Here is an 18,653-nt window from a genome sequence, read left to right as displayed (position 1 = left end):
CAGCACTTTCGGAGGCTCATGTGGGAAGATCCCTTGAGCTCGCGTTCGAGACCAGACTGGGCAACACAGTAAGACCCAGTCTCTACAAAAAATTACAAAAATTAGCCAGGTGCGATGGTACATAACTGTAATCCCAACTGTTTGGGAGGCTGAGGTGGGAGGATTGCTTGGGCCCAGGAGGTTGAGGCCACAGTGAGCCATGTTTATGCCACTGCACTCCCCGCTGGGCAACAGAGTTTAAAAAAAAATCAGATTCTCATTTTCTAGTTCTGGAATGGAGTTCGCATTTCCAGCTAGCTCCTGGGCATGCTGATGGTGCTGGTCCAGGGGCCACACCAAGTAACGGCACAAGAGTGTCTAATGTGAGCTTGTTATTCACTGTTGTTATATCTACCTATGTAAAGTGATTTCGAAGGGAAATAAAAATGGTTTATTTCAAATTCATTATTTTTGTATTTTATTTAATAAACTTCGAGATGAAAAAAACCACCACCCAGAGAAATAGAATAAAAGTTTCTTTCCAATGGCTGTATTAGTCCGTTCTCACGCTGCTAATAAGACATACCCAAGACTGGGTAATTTATAAAGAAAGAGGTTTAATTGAATCACAGTTCCTCATGGCTGGGGAGGCTCTGGAAACTTAACAATCATGGCGGAAGGAGACGCAAACATGGCTTTCTTCCCATGGCAGCAGCAAAGAGAACTGCAGAGTGAAGGGAGAAGGGGAAGCTCCTTATAAAACCATCAGGTCTTGCGAGAACTCACTTAGTATCGCAAGAACAGCATGGAGGTAACTGCTCCCATCATTCAATGACCTCCCACTGGGCCCCGCCCACAACACGTGGGAATTATGGGAACTACAATTCAAGATGAGATTTGGGTGGAAGCACAGCCAGAGCACATCAATGGCCTTCTTGCCAATCTTAATTATTTTCTGTCTTCCTTCCAGGCCTCTGATGATTGTCACTCAGAAGATCACAACCTTGGCATTCCAAGTTCATGATGGTGAGAATAGCAACCGTCCTTTTAGTTCTCAGAGTGAGCCTGACATGCAGAGCTCATCTTTTTATACTGTGTACACAGTCCAAAGTTTGGACAAATGCTGGCAGATCTTGCTTTATCTTGTTCAAAATTTCCAGGCCTCGTCAATCATAGCCTTTCACTTTTCCAGCCATGATTCACCATTTTCCTGCGGAATCGGCAGTCTAGATTTGCTGACGTATTTGTACTGAGAACTCTGTGTTTTCTGTTTATCCTTACAATGTTTTAAGTTAATTTGTGATACTCTCTGCCCTTTGTTTTCAAATCTGTTGAAAAGAAGTGACATCCTTTTCCCTTTGGTTTAATCTCTGAGAAGCTCGCAAGCTAATGAAAGATTAAATAGTATTGGCTGGTTAATCATTTTTAAATGCTAGGTTGTTTTTGTTTTTGTTTTCGTTTGTTTGTTTGGCTTGGAAAATTATCTAATGACAATTCCCTATAAAAAACTGGGAAAAGGGCCAGGCACGGTGGCTCACACCTGTAATCCCAACACTTTGGGAGGCCGAGGTAGGTGGATCACGAGGTCAGGAGTTTGAGACAAGCCTGACCAACGTGATGAAACCCTGTCTCTACTAAAAATACAAAAATTAGCCAGGCGTGGTGTCATGTGCCACCCACATGTAATCCCAGCTACTTAGGAGGCTGAGGCAGGAGAATCACTTGAACCCAGGAGGCAGAGATTTCAGTGAGCCGAGATCGCGCCACTGCACTCCAGCCTGGGTGACAGAGCGAGACTCAACAACAACAACAACAACAACAGCAACGACAACAACAACAAAGCTGGGAAAAGGAAGAATCTTCTGTTTGTATAAAGCTGAACATTTTCTTCACTCAGGCACCGCCTAAAAATGGCCAGAAAGTGTGATTTACTTTGTTCAGACTGGGTTCCAAGAAAGGGAGGAAGATTATTTCAGCTGGGTGGAAGATTTCAATATGGGCTTTAGAGAGGCCAGGAACAGTTAGTAAAAGTATATTCTGTGGATTTGTACTGCTCTAACAAGCACTTTTTGACTGTTAACATTTTTTTAAATATATGTTGACAGGTTGAAATTTATCTCTGACAGCTAGTTTCCTTATTTTTCCTTAAAGCTTGTGAACTGATATAATTTCATTTGACCTAGTGTATCCCTAGTTCATACTTGGTGACTTAGTCATTCTGTAGAGAACCGGGTAGTTTTATACCAAGGATGGAGTCTTTCTAGGGTAAACAACCGTCCTGGTTTGCCCAGTACTAAAAGGTTTCAGAAGATGTGACTTTCAGTGCCAGAATCAGAGAGTCCTGAGCAAAGCAGGGTGAGTTAGTCACTCTACTTGCAGTTGGAAAGTCCCCTTGGTAGTGGACATTATAGACATTAGCAACTGAAATCAATAGCTAAAATCAGTTTAATTTCTAGGATTGCCAGAGATTACTATTTGATGAGATCTTATAAAAATGAGTTTTTAAAAACACTGCTTCTTTTTTACTTTTTAAGCAGCCTTGTTGCCTAAATTTACTTTTTAAAGCATTCTCAGTTTACCATATTTCCTGGAACATCCCTTAAATGCAGCAAAATGTTTACTTGCCTTTTTCTTTTTTCTCGTGTGTGGGAGGAACAAGTAAATTCCAGAAATACTCTACCTCCTCTTAGGCATGGTTTTGAATTGCCTTCATGGTTGGTGACCGTACTCAGCCTTAGCTGAATATACAGTTTTACAGTTGACATATTGCTTTTAAGATAATACTTCAGTTTCTTTGACTCTATGTTAATGTGTACGTTTCACAGAAAGCACAGATGTGACTTGGTTGGGAGTTTTTCTGATACAAACAAATGATAAAAAGAAGAAAACGTTGATAATTCCTTTGTAATTTTCTCACACTCAAGATTACATTCCCCGCTCCCCCGGCCTTTTTTTGGAAGAGGAAAGTCTCCTGTTTCTTTTTCCATTATGTCCCACAACCAAGCTCTCAGCTGGTAGTAGGTGTCTGCACCTAGTGCAACCAGGGAGGTATTTAAGCTGTGGCAGCCTGTAAAAGGCAAGATGCTCTCTCTGATGTATCAGGGAAGACATATACAAAGTGGCAAGGAACTCCCAGGTGTACCAGATGGGAAGGGTTCTCTGGGTCCATGTCATACTGTGCGGATTAAGTAGGAGAAAACTTTGAATCCTTCCCTCTCCATGTGAACCTACAGAGACTTTGCTTCTCACACATGTACTTATGGGTAGCTCTTTTGGTCCGGGGCATTTAAAAAAAAAACGAAAACAGGAACTCTTTATGATTTATGAAGCAAACAAAGATTACTTGGTTCAAATGACTTTGATAAGAGCCTTTTATAATTTGTCATCGAATTCACTTCAAGCATCTTATTTCTAAATTCTTTTCTTTTTCATAGGATTAGGTCGAAGAGCTGAAGACCTTTCTGCTGAACAACATCGACTTGCTATCAAGTAAGTGAAGTGTAATGATATATTAACGAGCCCTTTGCATATCAGTATCTAGAGATTTTCCTCATTTAAAAAATACCTGCACATTAATTCTGTTCTATGGATTTAATATCATTTATTTTATGAATCTGCTATTGATGAACATGTGCATTGTTACCGGTCTTTGACTTTTACAAATGATTAAGTGATGAATAACCTTGTATTAGGTCATTTTGAAATGTGTTAGGGTAGAACTATAGCATAGAGTCTCAGAAGTAGAATCTGTTGGGTCAAAGAGTAAATAGAACTGTACATCTGCAAGGCTCTCCTTCCCTGGGGTGGTTATGTTTACTCCAGAAGTATTCTTATTGGGCATGTGTCTTGGGGGTCCTAAAGAATAGTGAATGATCAGTGTCAGTATGATTAAATGCCACTGTGAAAAAAGATAGGAAGTAGGGCAGGAGAGGTGAGTATAGCTGAGTTAAATACAGGAGGAGGGCTACAGCTGGCTTTGCCAGTGTTGATGTGAAGTAGGAAGGGGGAGTGTTGGAGAAGAAGTGGGAGGGGAGGGAATAACTTTGATCTGAGAATAAAGATGGCATGTGGGGTAGCACATCGGGTGCAGCCATGGTGGAGGGGCGGGGGGTTCCTGCTAGACAGAATCAGGGACAACTGGAAGAAGTGAGGAAGGTCCCAGGTGGTAGAGGAGGTTGACGTCTTCATTCCTGCATTAAGGAATTGGGACTTGGAAGCAGTGGAGCACTCTTGAAAGATTCTAATGAATCAGCCCTTTCCTAAGCACAGTGGGGGTGTAAATGCTATAGGGCAGCAGTCCCCAACCTGTTTGGGATCAGTTTAGTGGAAAGCAGTTTTTCCACTGACCCAGGGTTGCAGGTGGTGGTGGGGGGGATGGTTTCAGGAGGGCCTTTCATTTATTGTGCACTTTATATTGTTATTACATTGTGATATATAATGAAATAAAAAATTATACAACTCACCATAATGTAGAATCCGTGGGATCCCTGAGCTTGTTTCCTGCAACGAGGTGGTCCAATCTGGGGGTGATGGGGGACAGTGACAGATCGTCAGGCATTAGATTCTCATAAGGAGTGGCAGCCTACATCCCTGGCATGCACGGTTCACCATAGGGTTCGCACTCCTCTGAGAATCTAATGCCACTGCTGATCTGACATTAGGTGGAGCTCAGGTGGTAATGTGAGTGATGGGGAGAGGCTGTAAATACAGATGAAGCTTCGTTTGCTCACATGCCGCTCACCTGCTGCTGTTGGCCCAGTTCCTAACAGGCCACAGACCAATACCAGTGGCCTCAGGGGTTGGGGACCCCTGCTATAGGGGATAATTCCAGTAACTGGTTAGCAATGGCATTTCAGGGAGCCTTTATTCTATCTTGCTAGAACAGGTCTTCCAAAATGCCATTAAAGCACCACACAGAACTGTTCTCTACAGACTTTTTTCCTGCCACTACGCTGGTCTGTTGCTCAGGAACTCAGGCCTGGTTGCCAAAGCAGACAAGAGGCTGCTACTGCGGTTCTTCTGTGTGGCCTCCTCCAGTGGAAACTGGTTCCACCCATCATTTGTTTAGTATTTATGTTGGCAATCGGGAGGGAGTTTTCCCATTTGGAAGCATCTCGATCAGCTAACATTAGGTCAGGCTCCGCCCTGCTTTGTGTTTATTACCTTCGTTTTGTCCTGTAGACAGGGAAGGTTGATGAGAAAAGGACATTTCGCGGCCTGAGTTGCACTTGCCCTCGCCCACCTCTGAGTGCTTACAGCTGTATCTGGCCAGCAGAGGGCGGCATGGAGCTCTGCGCCTGCTGTGAGCCACCTGCTTCTTTAACCTTTCCTTTCCACAAGATTTCTCCTCGGCCGACTTTATAGAAACAAAACAAGGAAAGGTCATGTCATATATCGAATCTACAGAGATAACATTTGTGTTTGCTTATTTACAGATTCTGAAGAAAAAGCAAAGACCGAAGACTTTTCAATTTATTTACTTTATTTTCACAGAGTGAAACCCTCTTTTTTGGAATACTTAAGTTACCTTCTCAATTTCATGAGTGTCATAGCTGGTCCTTGTAACAATTTCAAGGACTACGTAGCCTTCATTGAGGGGAAGCATATACACATGAAGTTGCTGGAGGTGAACCGGAAGCAAAAAGGTTTCCACAGTTTGCCAGAACCTTCTCCCACAGTAAGTTTTTAGTGTCTAGAGAATAGGGTTTTGCTGCCAGGATTGACTCTGTCTAATAATGGTTCTAATTAAGAAACGAAACAGTTTACCAGAAAGCTTGGCCAATAACTTTTCTCATTTATTTAAAATACCAGTGTAGTTACTTATTTGCAGCAGTTCTATGTTGGAGCAGTGGGTGTTTATTTTACTGAGAAGCTCATCGGCTAGGAAAATGAAAGCAATAAGTTCATCAGTCAATATTTAGTGCATACAATGTGCCCAGCACTGTTAAGTTAACATGTTTGAGTACTATGGGTGTTTTGCCTTTATGAGTTGAAATTCAAGTATAGCCAAAAGATAATATATCATAGAACGTGGGGGGACCACGGAACTGGAATTAATGTGTTTTTCTTGTAGAGCCCACTTACTGCAAGAGAAACCAGTTTTACCTTGGCATGCCCAAAGCTTGCTTATATTGACCTTGAGAGAATTTAAGATGACTTTTTGAAATAATATTTTAAAATTTAACCTGATCCATCTCAAATTAGTCAATATTAGGATAACTCACTGAACTTTACAAATATGCTGAATTTATTCAGATCAAATATCCTGTATTTAAGGGACATTTGTAATTAATGAAAGGAGTGGTGAAAATTGGGAAAGGAAGGAAATGAGGATATTTCGAGTTAAATATTTTGAAAGTGCTGAAGCCTTGGCAAAGAATATGAGTTAAGTATTTGAAAATGTAAGGGATTTATTAATTAGGTATGAGTTTTTAGAGTTTTTTGACATCATTTGGTTCTCAGCACTTATGACTGGTCAAGTATCTCAAGTTCATCTGCTTTACCAAAACGATCTAGGAGTGAAGTCACCATGGCTGTGAGAGACACCAAAGTGACCATGTTTCTAGGCAGTATCTGTCACCTTAGTGTTTTCATGCTTCTTGCGCTTTTATTTATAAAATAATGTCATCAGAGAGTCTTTCTGCCACTCTCCAAGGAAACGCTTGCATTTCTGTGCACAGATAAGGTGAAGTGGTGAGGTTGCGTTTTAGTTCAAGACATACAGCTGGGAAAGGGCTGGGATCCATGAGCGGGGCTATCAGTGATATAGCTGTAATTGTGGCTGGGCGTGCTAAGCACTTAACTGGGATCCAGGCACTGTTCACAGGACCTTGCAAACACTCATTCACTTAAACCCCAACGTGCCCTCTGAGGGAGGTGCTATTGCTATGCCCCTATTACCAATAAAAGTCTTTTTTTTTTTTTTTTTCTTATGAAGTCAGAGACTGGAGTTCTGTTGAATGTTGAAGGACTTTCCCTGAAATGTCAGGAAAATTGGGCAAAGTTACTCTGTCCAGAGGAATTAAAAAGTCAGCACACAATTAACCCAGAGTAGGCTACCTCTAAACCATCCTGGAAGGCTGTCTAGAGCTCCCCATTATCTGCCTATGTCCTGGCTGGCCCAGGTGTTCAATTACTTGCTCAGAATCCTTCATACCTGAGCCTCTGTCTTCTCTGCTGGTGACTCAAGGACATTTCCTGGGCTCTGCTGGTCACAGGAATAGAAGGCAAAAGTGCAAACGTTTTTCGTTTTTCTCAATGGAAACTTGCCACCCTGTTATCCATTTCTCTTGTGTTTTGGATAATATAAGTACTTGCATTTTGTTCGTTGAATATGCTGATGGAGATTTTCTTCCAGTCTAGATACATTCAACCCTCAAGTGTCAGAGGCATGTTCTGTATCTAAATATAGCACCTAATCTCCATTGTCAGATTTATCTCATGAGAAAGAATGCCTGTTGCCACTCCTTCTGGGGAATAATGCCAAGCAGCTGTTGGAGCAATGTTATCCTTAGCAGGCCCATGCCAAAGCTGTTTTCTTCACACCTGAGCCTTCTGCACGGTGACACTGATTTTTCCCCATTTTCAGGGAGCTGTGATACACAAGTTGGGCATCACCTTGGTGTCTCTCCTTTTGTTTTTGACGCTCACGAAGACCTTTCCTGTCACCTGCCTTGTGGATGACTGGTTTGTCCATAAAGCAAGCTTTCCAGCTCGACTCTGCTACTTATATGTTGTCATGCAAGCCTCAAAGCCCAAGTATTACTTTGCATGGACTTTAGGTAAGTTTGATGGAGTAGCTGCAAATGAATGAGGGAAAAACGCTACTCCTTGGATGGCTTAGCCAGAACGACATTTTGGATCAGTTAATCAAAGAAGCTCAACATGTAATGGGAGGCAGCGGAGCCAGGGTCAGTTTTAACATTCCAACATAGCACTCCTCTCTCCCACCCTCCATAAGCTCAGTTCTCCACGATACGGAGAAAAACATCCTGGCCGTTATTTAAACCGAATGTTATTAACAGATGTCAAAACTTGGAAGCTTCTCCTTCTACCAATCAAAGCTGGCCATGTAAAGCAGTGGAAAGTTGAGGGGAAATTCCGGAATGATTTGGTTTTCTTGTCATTTTTCTGGGTTTTATATAATATAGGATGCACCTTGAATTAATCTGACCAACACATATGCTAATTTAGGTTACACTTCTTTAAGGAACTGTTGGTTAGGTTTTTATGTCTTAGAAAGAAGCTGACTTCAAGTGATTTTTTTTTTTTGGTAGAAAGTTCAACTTCATTTGGTTTTATCACACTTTTTTTTTTTTCCTGTGGGATAACTTGGTTCATATTAAGCTTTTATCTCTTTCCTTTCAAACAATTTTAGAGTGCAGTTGCATAAAGCTTTGCTAACATGAGCTATAAACCTGTCAGTGTACTTAGAGACTGGGAAAGGGTGTTGATGAAGCATGGAGGCCCTGTCTGTATCACACTGGAACCCTTTCAGGGATGGGAGTTGGACATCTTAGCTGCAGGTGACCTGCACTTGATGTCAGAGAGCAGTGACTTGGCTTATTAAATAAAATAGATTATTAAACTTGATTTCCGAGGGTTCAGCCCACATCTCACGAATGAGGGAGTAGCACTTAATCGCTTGAGTTCCTCTTCCCTCTCAGTTCATCCTTCAAGTTTTAAGTTTCAATTAAAGTTTGCAGGTACCAAATTACTTTTTTAAAAAATTATTATTTTTTGGCTCGGTTTAATGGCTCATGACTATTATCCCAGCACTTTGGGAGGCTGAGGCTGGCAAATCACTTCAGGTCAGGAGTTCAAGACCAGCCTGCCCAACATGGCAAAACCCCATCTCTATTAAAAATACAAAAAATTAGTGGAATAATCCCAAGTACTGTAATCTCAGCTACTCAGGAGGCTGAGGCATGAGAATCGCTTGACTCGGGGAGGTGGAGGTTGCTATAAGCTGAGATCACGCCACTGAACTCCAGCCTGGGTGATGGAGCAAGACTCTGACTCAAAAAAAAAAAAAATTTTTTTTCATTGTGGCAAAATACATGTAAAATTTACCATTTTAATCATTTTTGAGGGTACACTTCAGTAGTATGAAGTTCATTCACAATACTATGCCACTATCACCACCGTCTATCTCTAGATCTTTTTCATCACCCCAACAGAAACTCTGTACCCAGTAAAAAATAACTCCCCATTCCTTCCTCCCCCAGTCCAAATTATTTTTAAGGGCCAAAATGTTCCTGCATAAGTTCAGTCCAATGCTGTATTTATGTAACATTTAGCCGGAGAGATCTGACTTAGAGCTTTTGTAAAATTTACAATGAGGGAAATTTTGTTTCTGTACGCTTTCAATTTAATTCAAGGAGTTTTTGTTGAGTACCAGATTCTGTGCTAGGAGGAATCGAAAGGTAGGACATTGACTCTCCCTCAGGATTGCTGCATGGTTGGGAACACAGACATACAACCACCAGGCAATACTCTTCAAGTGCCATCCTAGTGGGAGGAATAAAGAGAAAAGGATGAATACAGACTAGTCATTGGGGAAGGTTCAGTAGTCTTTTATCGTATTTCTTGTTCTGCAGTTACAAATGGTGACTTCTGTAGCGGGCAGGCATCAGACCTGCTACGGTTAGAACCCTACTTAGAACATTGAGCTTATTTTTTCTATGTTAATTTTTTTTTTTTTTGAGATGGAGTTTTGCTCTTGTCACCCAGGCTGGAGTGCAATGGTACGGTCTCGGCTCACTGCAACCTCCACCTCCCGGGTTCAAGCGATTCTCCTGCCTCAGCCTCCCAAGTAGCTGGGATTACAGAGGCCTACCACCACGCCCAGCTGATTTTTGTATTTTTAGTAGAGATGGGGTTTCACCATGTTGGCCAGGCTGGTCTCGAACTCCTGACCTCAGGTAATTCACCCGCGTCAGCCTCCCAAAGTGCTGGGATTACAGGGGTGAGCCACTGTTGCTGGCTAAATAATTAATAGTTTTAATTTCCTCTAATCTGAATGACTGTGTGTGTGTAGGGGACTGAGAGAGACAGAGAGAATATATATAATTCCCTCCTACTATCTTCTGCTGCCTCATCCACCTTCCTTTTCTCTTTTCTCTTCCTATCCTCCTGCTCCCATTTTCTGTATCTCAGAGCTTAAGGGCTGGCTTCTGGACTAAATCAGCTCCTGATCTCAGGAGGAAAGAAAGGCCATTCCTTTCCATAGGGAAAGTCCGAGACAAGGAGGGACCTGGACTGGGAAGTGTCATGGGAACAGGGAGCACCTGCACCTTTCTACCCTTTGGGGAGTTCCCCGGACATCTGGAGTACAGTGGAGAGGTACCCCTTCCTGCGGAGAGCTTTCCATGTGGACTTAGCTCTTTTTCTCCCCCCATGCTTCCCTTTTCTTTCTTTTTTTTTTGGGGGTAGCTTCAGTAGAAACACTTCATTAATTTGTATGGCCTCAATTTGAAGTTTGTTACAGTTTAGATTGCATGGGCTGGTTGGAAATTAACCTTTGTCTTATTTATGAATAAAGAAGCAATGAATAGTGTATCAGGGAATATTTAAACTGCTTAACCGAATAATTGTTTTCTCCAGCTCTCTTTAAAACACCATTTACATATAATTGATGGACTAATTGCACATGATTATAAATTTAATCCTTAAAGCTGGCCTCTTGATGAATCTCCGCTGAGCTTCACTGTGTTAGCCTAGCTCTAGATACCGTTTATATTCAAATAATCAAACTATTTCTTTTGGACTTAGTGTATGGTCCTGGCTGTTTTCCCCCTACTACTTAGTGCTAGTACTAGTTAGTGAGACTTTAGTCTGGGCTGTTTTCTGAGGACCACATAGTCCAACAGATGGGCATACAAATTAATCTATCTGTAATAATAGATTGGAGACATGCACAGTACAAGTAAAACCACTTTTGGACTGGTGAACTTAGAGCCTGTCACTGCTCTGAGACAAAAACCAGGCTTGGATAAATGACTGTGGGATCACTAGGCGGAGTCAGGATTCCAACATCAGCTCAGTGTGGTTCTGAGAGTCAGTACTTGGGAACCTTTCACCATTTTCCTCTTTCAGGGTGGCTCGTACCTACTCAGGTTGTGGAATCAAGTTCTAGGATTGAGATTCTGGCATTGTTGACAAATTACATTTTTTTTTTTTTTTTTTTTTTTTTTTTGAGATGGAGTTTTGTTCTCGTCGCCCAGCTGGAGTGCAATGGCGCGATCTCGGCTCATTGTCACCTCTGTGTCCTGGGTTCAAGCGATTCTCCTGCCTTAGCCTCTGGAGTAGCTGGGATTACAAGTGCCCACCACCACACCCAGCTAATTTTTGTATTTTTAGTAGAGATGGGGTTTCACCATATTGGCCAGGCTAGTCTCGAACTGCTGACCTCAGGTGATCTGCCTGCTTTGACCTCCCAGAGGTTACATGATCTTAAAGGTTACCTAATATCTCTAGCCTCAGTCCCCTTAATAGCATAATAATAATAATAGGAGCTAACCTTTCTTGAGTGTTAACTTGGGCCAGCACTGAGCTATCTACTGCACACATATTTAATTTTGTTTAATCCTTTCAACAGCCCTTTAAAATGAGTACCATTATTATATCCATTTTATGCTCAAGGGAATAAGTTTCTAGAAGTTAGATGATTCTTCTCCCAGGCCCATGTAGTAGTATGCTGCCAAGTGGAGGTAGAAACCTGTCCAATTTCCCCCTGGAGCCCATCCTTAACCTTCTGTCTCAATACTATTATGAAGATTAAATAAGGAACTGCCTGTAAATTATTATATAGAGTCCTGGAAAGATAATAAGCGCTGAAAATACACACACACACATACACACACACACACACACACACAGAGAGAGAGAGAGAGAGAGAGAGAGAAGATAGTTCCATTATTCTCTTCTCTTAGGTCTAACCAGCTGTGCCAGAAATGAGGCTGGAGATGGAAGAAGGAATTTAGAAGTGGTTATACTGGTTCCAGTGACGGTCAGCCTGGCTCTGGTTTTAGTTCTCAACACAGACCTCAAGGCCCTTAGTGTCATTGATCTCTGTCACTCACGAATTAGTTCCCACACGTTTAAAACCATCAGTTTCTTACAGGCACACCCTCACTTTGTTTGTCTTTTTTTCTCCACTGGGTTCCCATCCAGTTGGCGAGGGGAGAATGACATAGAAGGACTTGGTCTCTTTCATGCTTCCTTCTAAAAGAAACCAGATCATCTTACAGTGAAGCCAAGTATAAGAGAAGCAGTGTTAAATCATTATCTCTGCCAAATGTAAATGAGACAGACTTAGGACAGGTTGTTTTTCTTTAAGGCAGCTCTTCAGAAGGCCATCTAGAGTTGGACTTTTATAGAAAAAGAAAGATTTCTCTAAGATCTCCAGATCTAAGATTTCATAGTGCTGGCCAGGCGCGGTGGCTCACGCCTGTAATCCCAGCACTTTTGGAGGCCGAGATGGGCAGATCACGAGGTCAGGAGATCGAGACCATCCTGGCTAACACAGTGAAACCCCGTCTCTACTAAAAATACAAAAAATTAGCCGAGTGCAGTGGCGGGCGCCTATAGTCCCAGCTACACGGGAGGCTGAGGCAGGAGAATGGAGTGAACCCGGGAGGCAGAGCTTGCAGTGAGCCGAGATCATGCCACCGCACCCCAGCCTGGGTGACAGAGCGAGACTCCGTCTCAAAAAAAAAAAAAAAAAAAAAAAAAAAGATTTCATAGTGCTATCTCTTAATTATTTTGATTAGTTCATTTTAGTTTTTTCTTAGAAAATATTCTAACAGATTTTTAAATAAGCAGAAAGAGATAATTAGACTCTTGGTCATCATAATAAAAGTGTGTTGAGTTCATTAAGGAATTGAATGGAGATGAGATATTCCAGCAGGAGGACATTCTCTTATAGTTCAGTGACATAAGATAAAGATGGAAACAGGAGTTTTAAAGGGACTTATGGGTGGCTGACTTGGATGATTTTGTCCACACATGGCCTCCATTGCAGCTGGCCCCAGAGTCACACCTCTAGCTCTGTCCTTTGTCTTGGGACCTAAACTTTTTTTAACCCCATCTCGGCAGCTCCAACTGATACACTACCGGCAGGTCATGCTTAACATGTCCAGACGGAGCTCCAATCGCTCTTGCGGAGCTGGTTCTCCTCCTGATTTAGCACTACCTCTTAGGTAATGCCCTGCTGTCTTTAGTGACAGCTCTGAGACCTCTTCTGGGTCCCCTGTTTCTTCTGGTCTTTGTATTTGAACTCAGATCTATTTTTACCTCCTTTCTTTTCTCCCCTCCTGTCAAGTTGGTCACTAAATTCTCCTGTTTATTTATTCATTTTGGTTCTTCGTTTCTTGTTTATTCTCATTTTTGCATTCTACGGACATCTAGCTGCTTTCTTCTTACCTTAGCTGGTGTTCCCTAAATGCAGGGGAATGAATGCCTAAAACTCAAGGTTACCAAACAGCCAATACATATTTTTCTGCTTCAGAATGTTAGCAGATCCTTTACATTTTGGGGTTCCTTTTCCAAGGACACTACTGCATATTTCTCCATCTTGAAGCTAGACAGATATTTAGTGTCTTTTAAAAGCAGCCATGTGACTTTTGTTCCATATCCTAATGTGTTACTTTAAAAACCATAGCTGATGCAGTGAATAATGCAGCTGGCTTTGGGTTCAGCGGAGTGGATAAGAATGGGAATTTCTGTTGGGATCTGCTTTCGAACCTAAACATCTGGAAAATTGAGGTGAGTATATGATGCTTTTAAGTCCAACTTCCATAGTGAAGAAAGCAAATGGTTTGCTTTGAGTGTCGTATCCCCACAATGCTTCATCCATGTGTCTGAAGAAAAGCTGCTCTCAGGGGATTGCCAGGCTCAGCAGCCTCCTGGACATTTTGAACCTCAGAATTGTTTTTCTCTCTCTCTTTTTTTTTTTTTTTTTTTTTAAAGATATCTACTTTCTTGACAGTTTTAATGGTTCAAGGAAGAGTGACACAAAAACATCTGAAAAAGAGCCAGGAAAATCTTTTTGTTGTTTATATTCCTGTTCTTTCAACTAGAAGGTCCCAATGTGTGATCGCTCTCTCTTCTCTTTCTACCTATTTCAGTGATGAATGCAGACTGGAAGCTCCTGTATTTTGATTTCAATATTGCAAACATTCTGTGTGGTCCCTTTGGAGGCATTTATAATGCATTCACTTTTAAGAAGAATTGTCATAATGTACAACTTTTAGGTCACTAGAATAGTGTGGTTTTTCTGTCTTCATTCTTGCACCACAATTTTTGGTCTGCTGTCATTATCAGAGGTGGTCTCCTTGGGGCCACATCATTCTGGGTTTTCTTTGCATTGATAGCTCTTGGATTAGACAGGAATGCCAAGTCTCAGACCCTTTCCCCCCTTTAGCTGAATGGGCGTGATTCTCAACATGCAGAAGCATTGGGTTCCTAGCCAGGTGACTCATGTTTGCTGTTGGTTTTGGTTTTCCACCTGCCACAGGGCAGACAGAGCCCACTGCAGAGTTTGGTCGGGAGGGATTGTGTGTATAGAGCAAGAAGTCAGAGATAGATGGAAACTGACCACCTGCCACCCACATTGGGTGGAAAGTAGGCCAGAAGGAGGCATGGGGGAAACCCCCAACATCTTTTGCCTGAGGCTTTTTGCATGTGGATGGCCTCCAGAGGGAAAGTGATCTGCATTTTAACTACAAAACATGGTGGAATTTATAGGGAGCATTATATTTTTACTTTTCTTTTTTTTTTTTTTAGCATTGAGACAGCGCTACTTCAAAAGACAGACAAGCAGAAAGAAATAGAAGCATGCCACTGTTATCTAAGTAAATTACATCATATGTTCAACCTAAACTCATCATGCTATTTGGTTACTCTGGTCAATCAGATTCAACAGATATTAATTGAGGGCCTACTGTGGGCAAAACATTCATTTTTGTATAGTCCTAGAGGATCTGGGGTCTCCTGTGGGTGGAAGACCTTGGCAGATGCTGTAAGAGCATGGCCAAGGTCCAGCATCAGTTCTGAATGAACAAATAATGCTTTTACTATTGGTCGCTGCACGTGAGGCAAGAAGCAGTCCCCGGTCACGATGGGCCACAATGTAAGTGCACAAGGTCCAGCTTTCAGAATGACCTATCTCAGTTTTGGAAAAGCAGTATAGGTGATCCGTAAGCTTCTCTTTTTTACATAGATGATGTCAGAGAGAGTTCAAGTGTGTTACGACTTTTTCTCACTAACATTCTTCTCTCCCTCAAAACTCATGGACTGGCTGCCTTGGAGTTTTGTTGGGTAAATGTCCTTTAGGGTGGTCCCCCTTGACCTTCGGCTGCCTACTAGTCCCCCTAGCTGTGCGCCAAAACACAGAATCCTTCCACGGTGGACATGTCTTCAGGGTAAAGGGCTAAGTCATGAAGTATGTATTTCTTATAAAAGAAAACCAGAAGGAGAAAGTTTACATTGTCATCATACATTTGATATAGAATAAGGAGGTAAAGAAAAACAAGGAAGTCTGATTAGTTAAGACACCCCAAGGCTGGGCTTATAGCATTTTATTAGCCATAGAAGAAATAGATAAATAAAACTCCTTGAGGTTTTGAAATAAAAACTCACAATAAAAAGATCTATTTTCCATCTATCTTCCTTCCTCCCTCTTTTCTCTCCCTTCCTCCTTCCTTCTGTCCCTTACAGACATACTACATTAGGCCAATGTGTGGCCTGTATATGATTTTCTTATCGTTGAAAACACTTCAGAAAAAAGTGGCACTTAGATTTTCTACCTTCTTTAGGAATTCTGATCCTTGTATGTTTGCATCATGCTTTTTATTTTATATTATTTTATTTATTTATTTATTTTTGAGATGGCATCTTGTTCTGTCGCCCAGGCTGGAGTGCGGTGGTGCGATCTCAGCTCACTGCAACCTCTGCCTCCCAGGTTCAAGCAATTGTCTTGCCTCAGCCTTCTGAGTAGCTGGGGTTACGGGTGCCCGCCACCATGCCCAGCTAATTTTTGTATTTGTAGTAGAGATGGGGTTTTGCCATGTTGGCCAGGCTGGTCTTGAACTCCTGACCTCAGGGGATCCGCCCACCTCGGCTTCCCAAAGTGCTGGGATTACAGGCATGAGATACCACGCCCAGCTGCATCGTGCTTTTTATCACTAGACTTGGATAAGACCTTTTTTGTTTGTTTGTTTTTTCTACAGAGAAAACCCAGGTAATGGGTTATCGTGGGGATGTCCCTTCTCAGTAGTTGATTTGCTTGCGTCACTGCCAGTTGGGTGATATTTGTTTCCTTTCCTGTGTTTTGATCCCTTCGTGCATAAAATCTCTTAGTATTCCAGAAACAACTGGAAATGTTGGAACCTGAGTAGCTATCTATAGAGTTAACTGCACAAGACTGACCTAGTTTTAGAGGGTTACACAGTGAAAAGATGACAATTACATTTAAGCTGTCTCCATAAAGGCACCAAATTCCCATGATTAAACTTTTCCTGGGGCAAATTCCTTTTTAGAATATTTAATTATAAAATTCAGATGGCTTAAAAAATTTTAACCAGAGTGGAAGGGAAACCCACAAAACGTTCCTTCAGTTTTCCTGTAATTTGAAAATACATTTTGAAAAAAAATTGAGATCTTGCAAGCCAAGTTTTAGTTGCAAAGTGGATCTTATAAACAGCAGAAAATTGTCCTGTGTAGGAAGGAACAGCTGATTTGCTCTTGACTGTGAGTAGTCACTATTGAAATACCGTCTCTAACCTGCTGCCAGGGAAACTGGGGAGAACTTCCCATTACTTGGGGTATTTTTAAAGTTAATGATAGGTGTTATTTTCTTCTTTCCAGACTGCCACAAGTTTCAAAATGTACTTGGAAAACTGGAATATTCAGACAGCTACTTGGCTAAAGCGGTAAGAAAAACAAAAACGACCTCCTTACTTAGGGCACTGGGATATGTTTGGAGGGGAGTCAGTAGCTGAACAGTGGGAGTCTGCCTGTGGCAATGTCATCTGACACTCTTGTTTTGTATTAACATCTGTGCCCCATAAATGAAAAAGTAGAAATACAGTGATTTGAGAAGGTCATAATGTAGCATATTTATTTTATATCCCTGAATGCTGCCATTCCTGTATACCAGGTCCTGGTTTTATCCTCCATCAATCCCATGAGATGTTGTGAGTCATTACCCCCATTTTACAGGTGAGGAAAAGTGAGACCCAGAGAGGTTATGTCACTTGCCCAAAGTCACCCAGCTAAGGGACAGATACAAGTACAAATGGTCTGCTTTCAGAATTAGATGATGATGATTCTTCTTCTTCTTCTTCTTCTTCTTCTTCTTCTTCTTCTTCTTCTTCTTCTTCTTCTTCTTCTTCTTCTTCTTCTTCTTCTTCTTCTCTTCCTTCTCCTTATTCTTCTTCTTCCTCTTCTTCTTCTTCTTTTTTCTTTTTTTTTTTTGAGAAGGAGTTTCACTCTGTCACTCAAATTAGAGTGCAATGGTGCGATCTTGGCTCACTGCAACCTCTACCTCCTGGGTTCAAGTGATTCTCCTGCCTCAGCCTCCCGAGTAGCTGGGATTACAGGTGTCCACCACCAAGCCTAGCAAATTTTTTGTATTTTTAGTAGTGATGAGGTTTCACCATGTGGGCTAGGCTGATCTCAAACTCCTGACCTCAGGTGATCCACTTGCCTCAGCCTCCCAAAGTGCTGGGATTACAGGCGGGAGCCACCGCACCCGGCCCAGAATTAGATTCTTGCCCTCTCTGCTGTGCTGCCTCTTACCTTGAGGGAGAGTCTATTGCTCAGATGTCAAGGAAGGTTAATGCCTGCATCAAATCACCGATGACTGCAGTGTTCACCCCTAGCAGTAAACGCTTTATGGTATCCCAGATGTTTATGCTTTTAAAATTTATATTTTTGTTGATATTTCCCTATCCTTTTGTTTTCCTACATGTTCCAAAATTAAAAACGTTATTTACTACAGAAATAATAATATGCCGTCCTTGAAGCAGCAAGCTCTGTTACCTAGTGATAGGCCTATCATAATTAATACAGGGAGTATGTAAAAATATTAAGCTTTAAAGGAGATTCTACTGTTTTGATAAGCAGCATCTTTCATGGGTCAAAACACTGGGGTAAGAGAAGAGACAGAGTGTGTAGTAATTCCTCCAAAGTAAACTCATGCAGTATTTTCTGACAATTGATCTGAACATAGTCATCTTGAAATTTTGGCCTCGACATTATTGCTATTAATTAATTTTGAAATGATTTTAGTATAAACTTCTGTTTCTACATACTGAGTACTCCCAATGTGCTGAGTCATCCAATGTCCAAATCTGCTCTCAGTCCTGTGTTCATCTCTCCAAATGCATTCTTTTTCTTCCTATGAAGAGGGAGCCATCATGCTTAGTTTGTGTTTAAATTGGTTGCTGTTGACCACCCATACAGTGCTGTGTTGGTGTTAACTGTTTGAATTTCTATTTTATTTTTTATTTGGGTCCTCTCATTTAGCAAATGAGGTGGTGGCTTCCTTAGAGTGCCATTGGCAATTCATAGACTGAGTTTTGGGGGGAAATTCCCTATCGCTTTTTTTTCAAATAAACAATCAGAAAGCCAAAAACCTTCAGGGTATTTGCTGACATTTGCTAGATTGT

The 18,653-nt window shown here is 41.6% G+C and overlaps 1 protein-coding gene across 2 annotated transcripts in view; it reads left to right on the top strand.

The window, feature by feature from the left end:
* The window catches only part of MBOAT1 (membrane bound glycerophospholipid O-acyltransferase 1), a 107,770-nt gene that overhangs the window by 75,566 nt on the left and 13,551 nt on the right, over positions 1-18,653 (top strand). For both annotated transcript variants that reach the window (XM_007973581.3, XM_073005685.1), the window contains exons 5-10: positions 950-1,005; positions 3,414-3,468; positions 5,473-5,656; positions 7,568-7,760; positions 13,643-13,746; positions 16,849-16,913. In XM_007973581.3, coding sequence (XP_007971772.3) covers positions 950-1,005; positions 3,414-3,468; positions 5,473-5,656; positions 7,568-7,760; positions 13,643-13,746; positions 16,849-16,913 — 657 coding nt within the window. The remainder of the gene's footprint in view (positions 1-949; positions 1,006-3,413; positions 3,469-5,472; positions 5,657-7,567; positions 7,761-13,642; positions 13,747-16,848; positions 16,914-18,653) is intronic.

The sequence above is a fragment of the Chlorocebus sabaeus genome, chromosome 17 (genome assembly GCF_047675955.1).
Source record: "Chlorocebus sabaeus isolate Y175 chromosome 17, mChlSab1.0.hap1, whole genome shotgun sequence".
Taxonomy (NCBI): Eukaryota; Metazoa; Chordata; class Mammalia; order Primates; family Cercopithecidae; genus Chlorocebus; species Chlorocebus sabaeus.
Note: the sequence above shows the minus strand (reverse complement) of the source record. Positions and strands in the feature narration are given on the sequence as shown.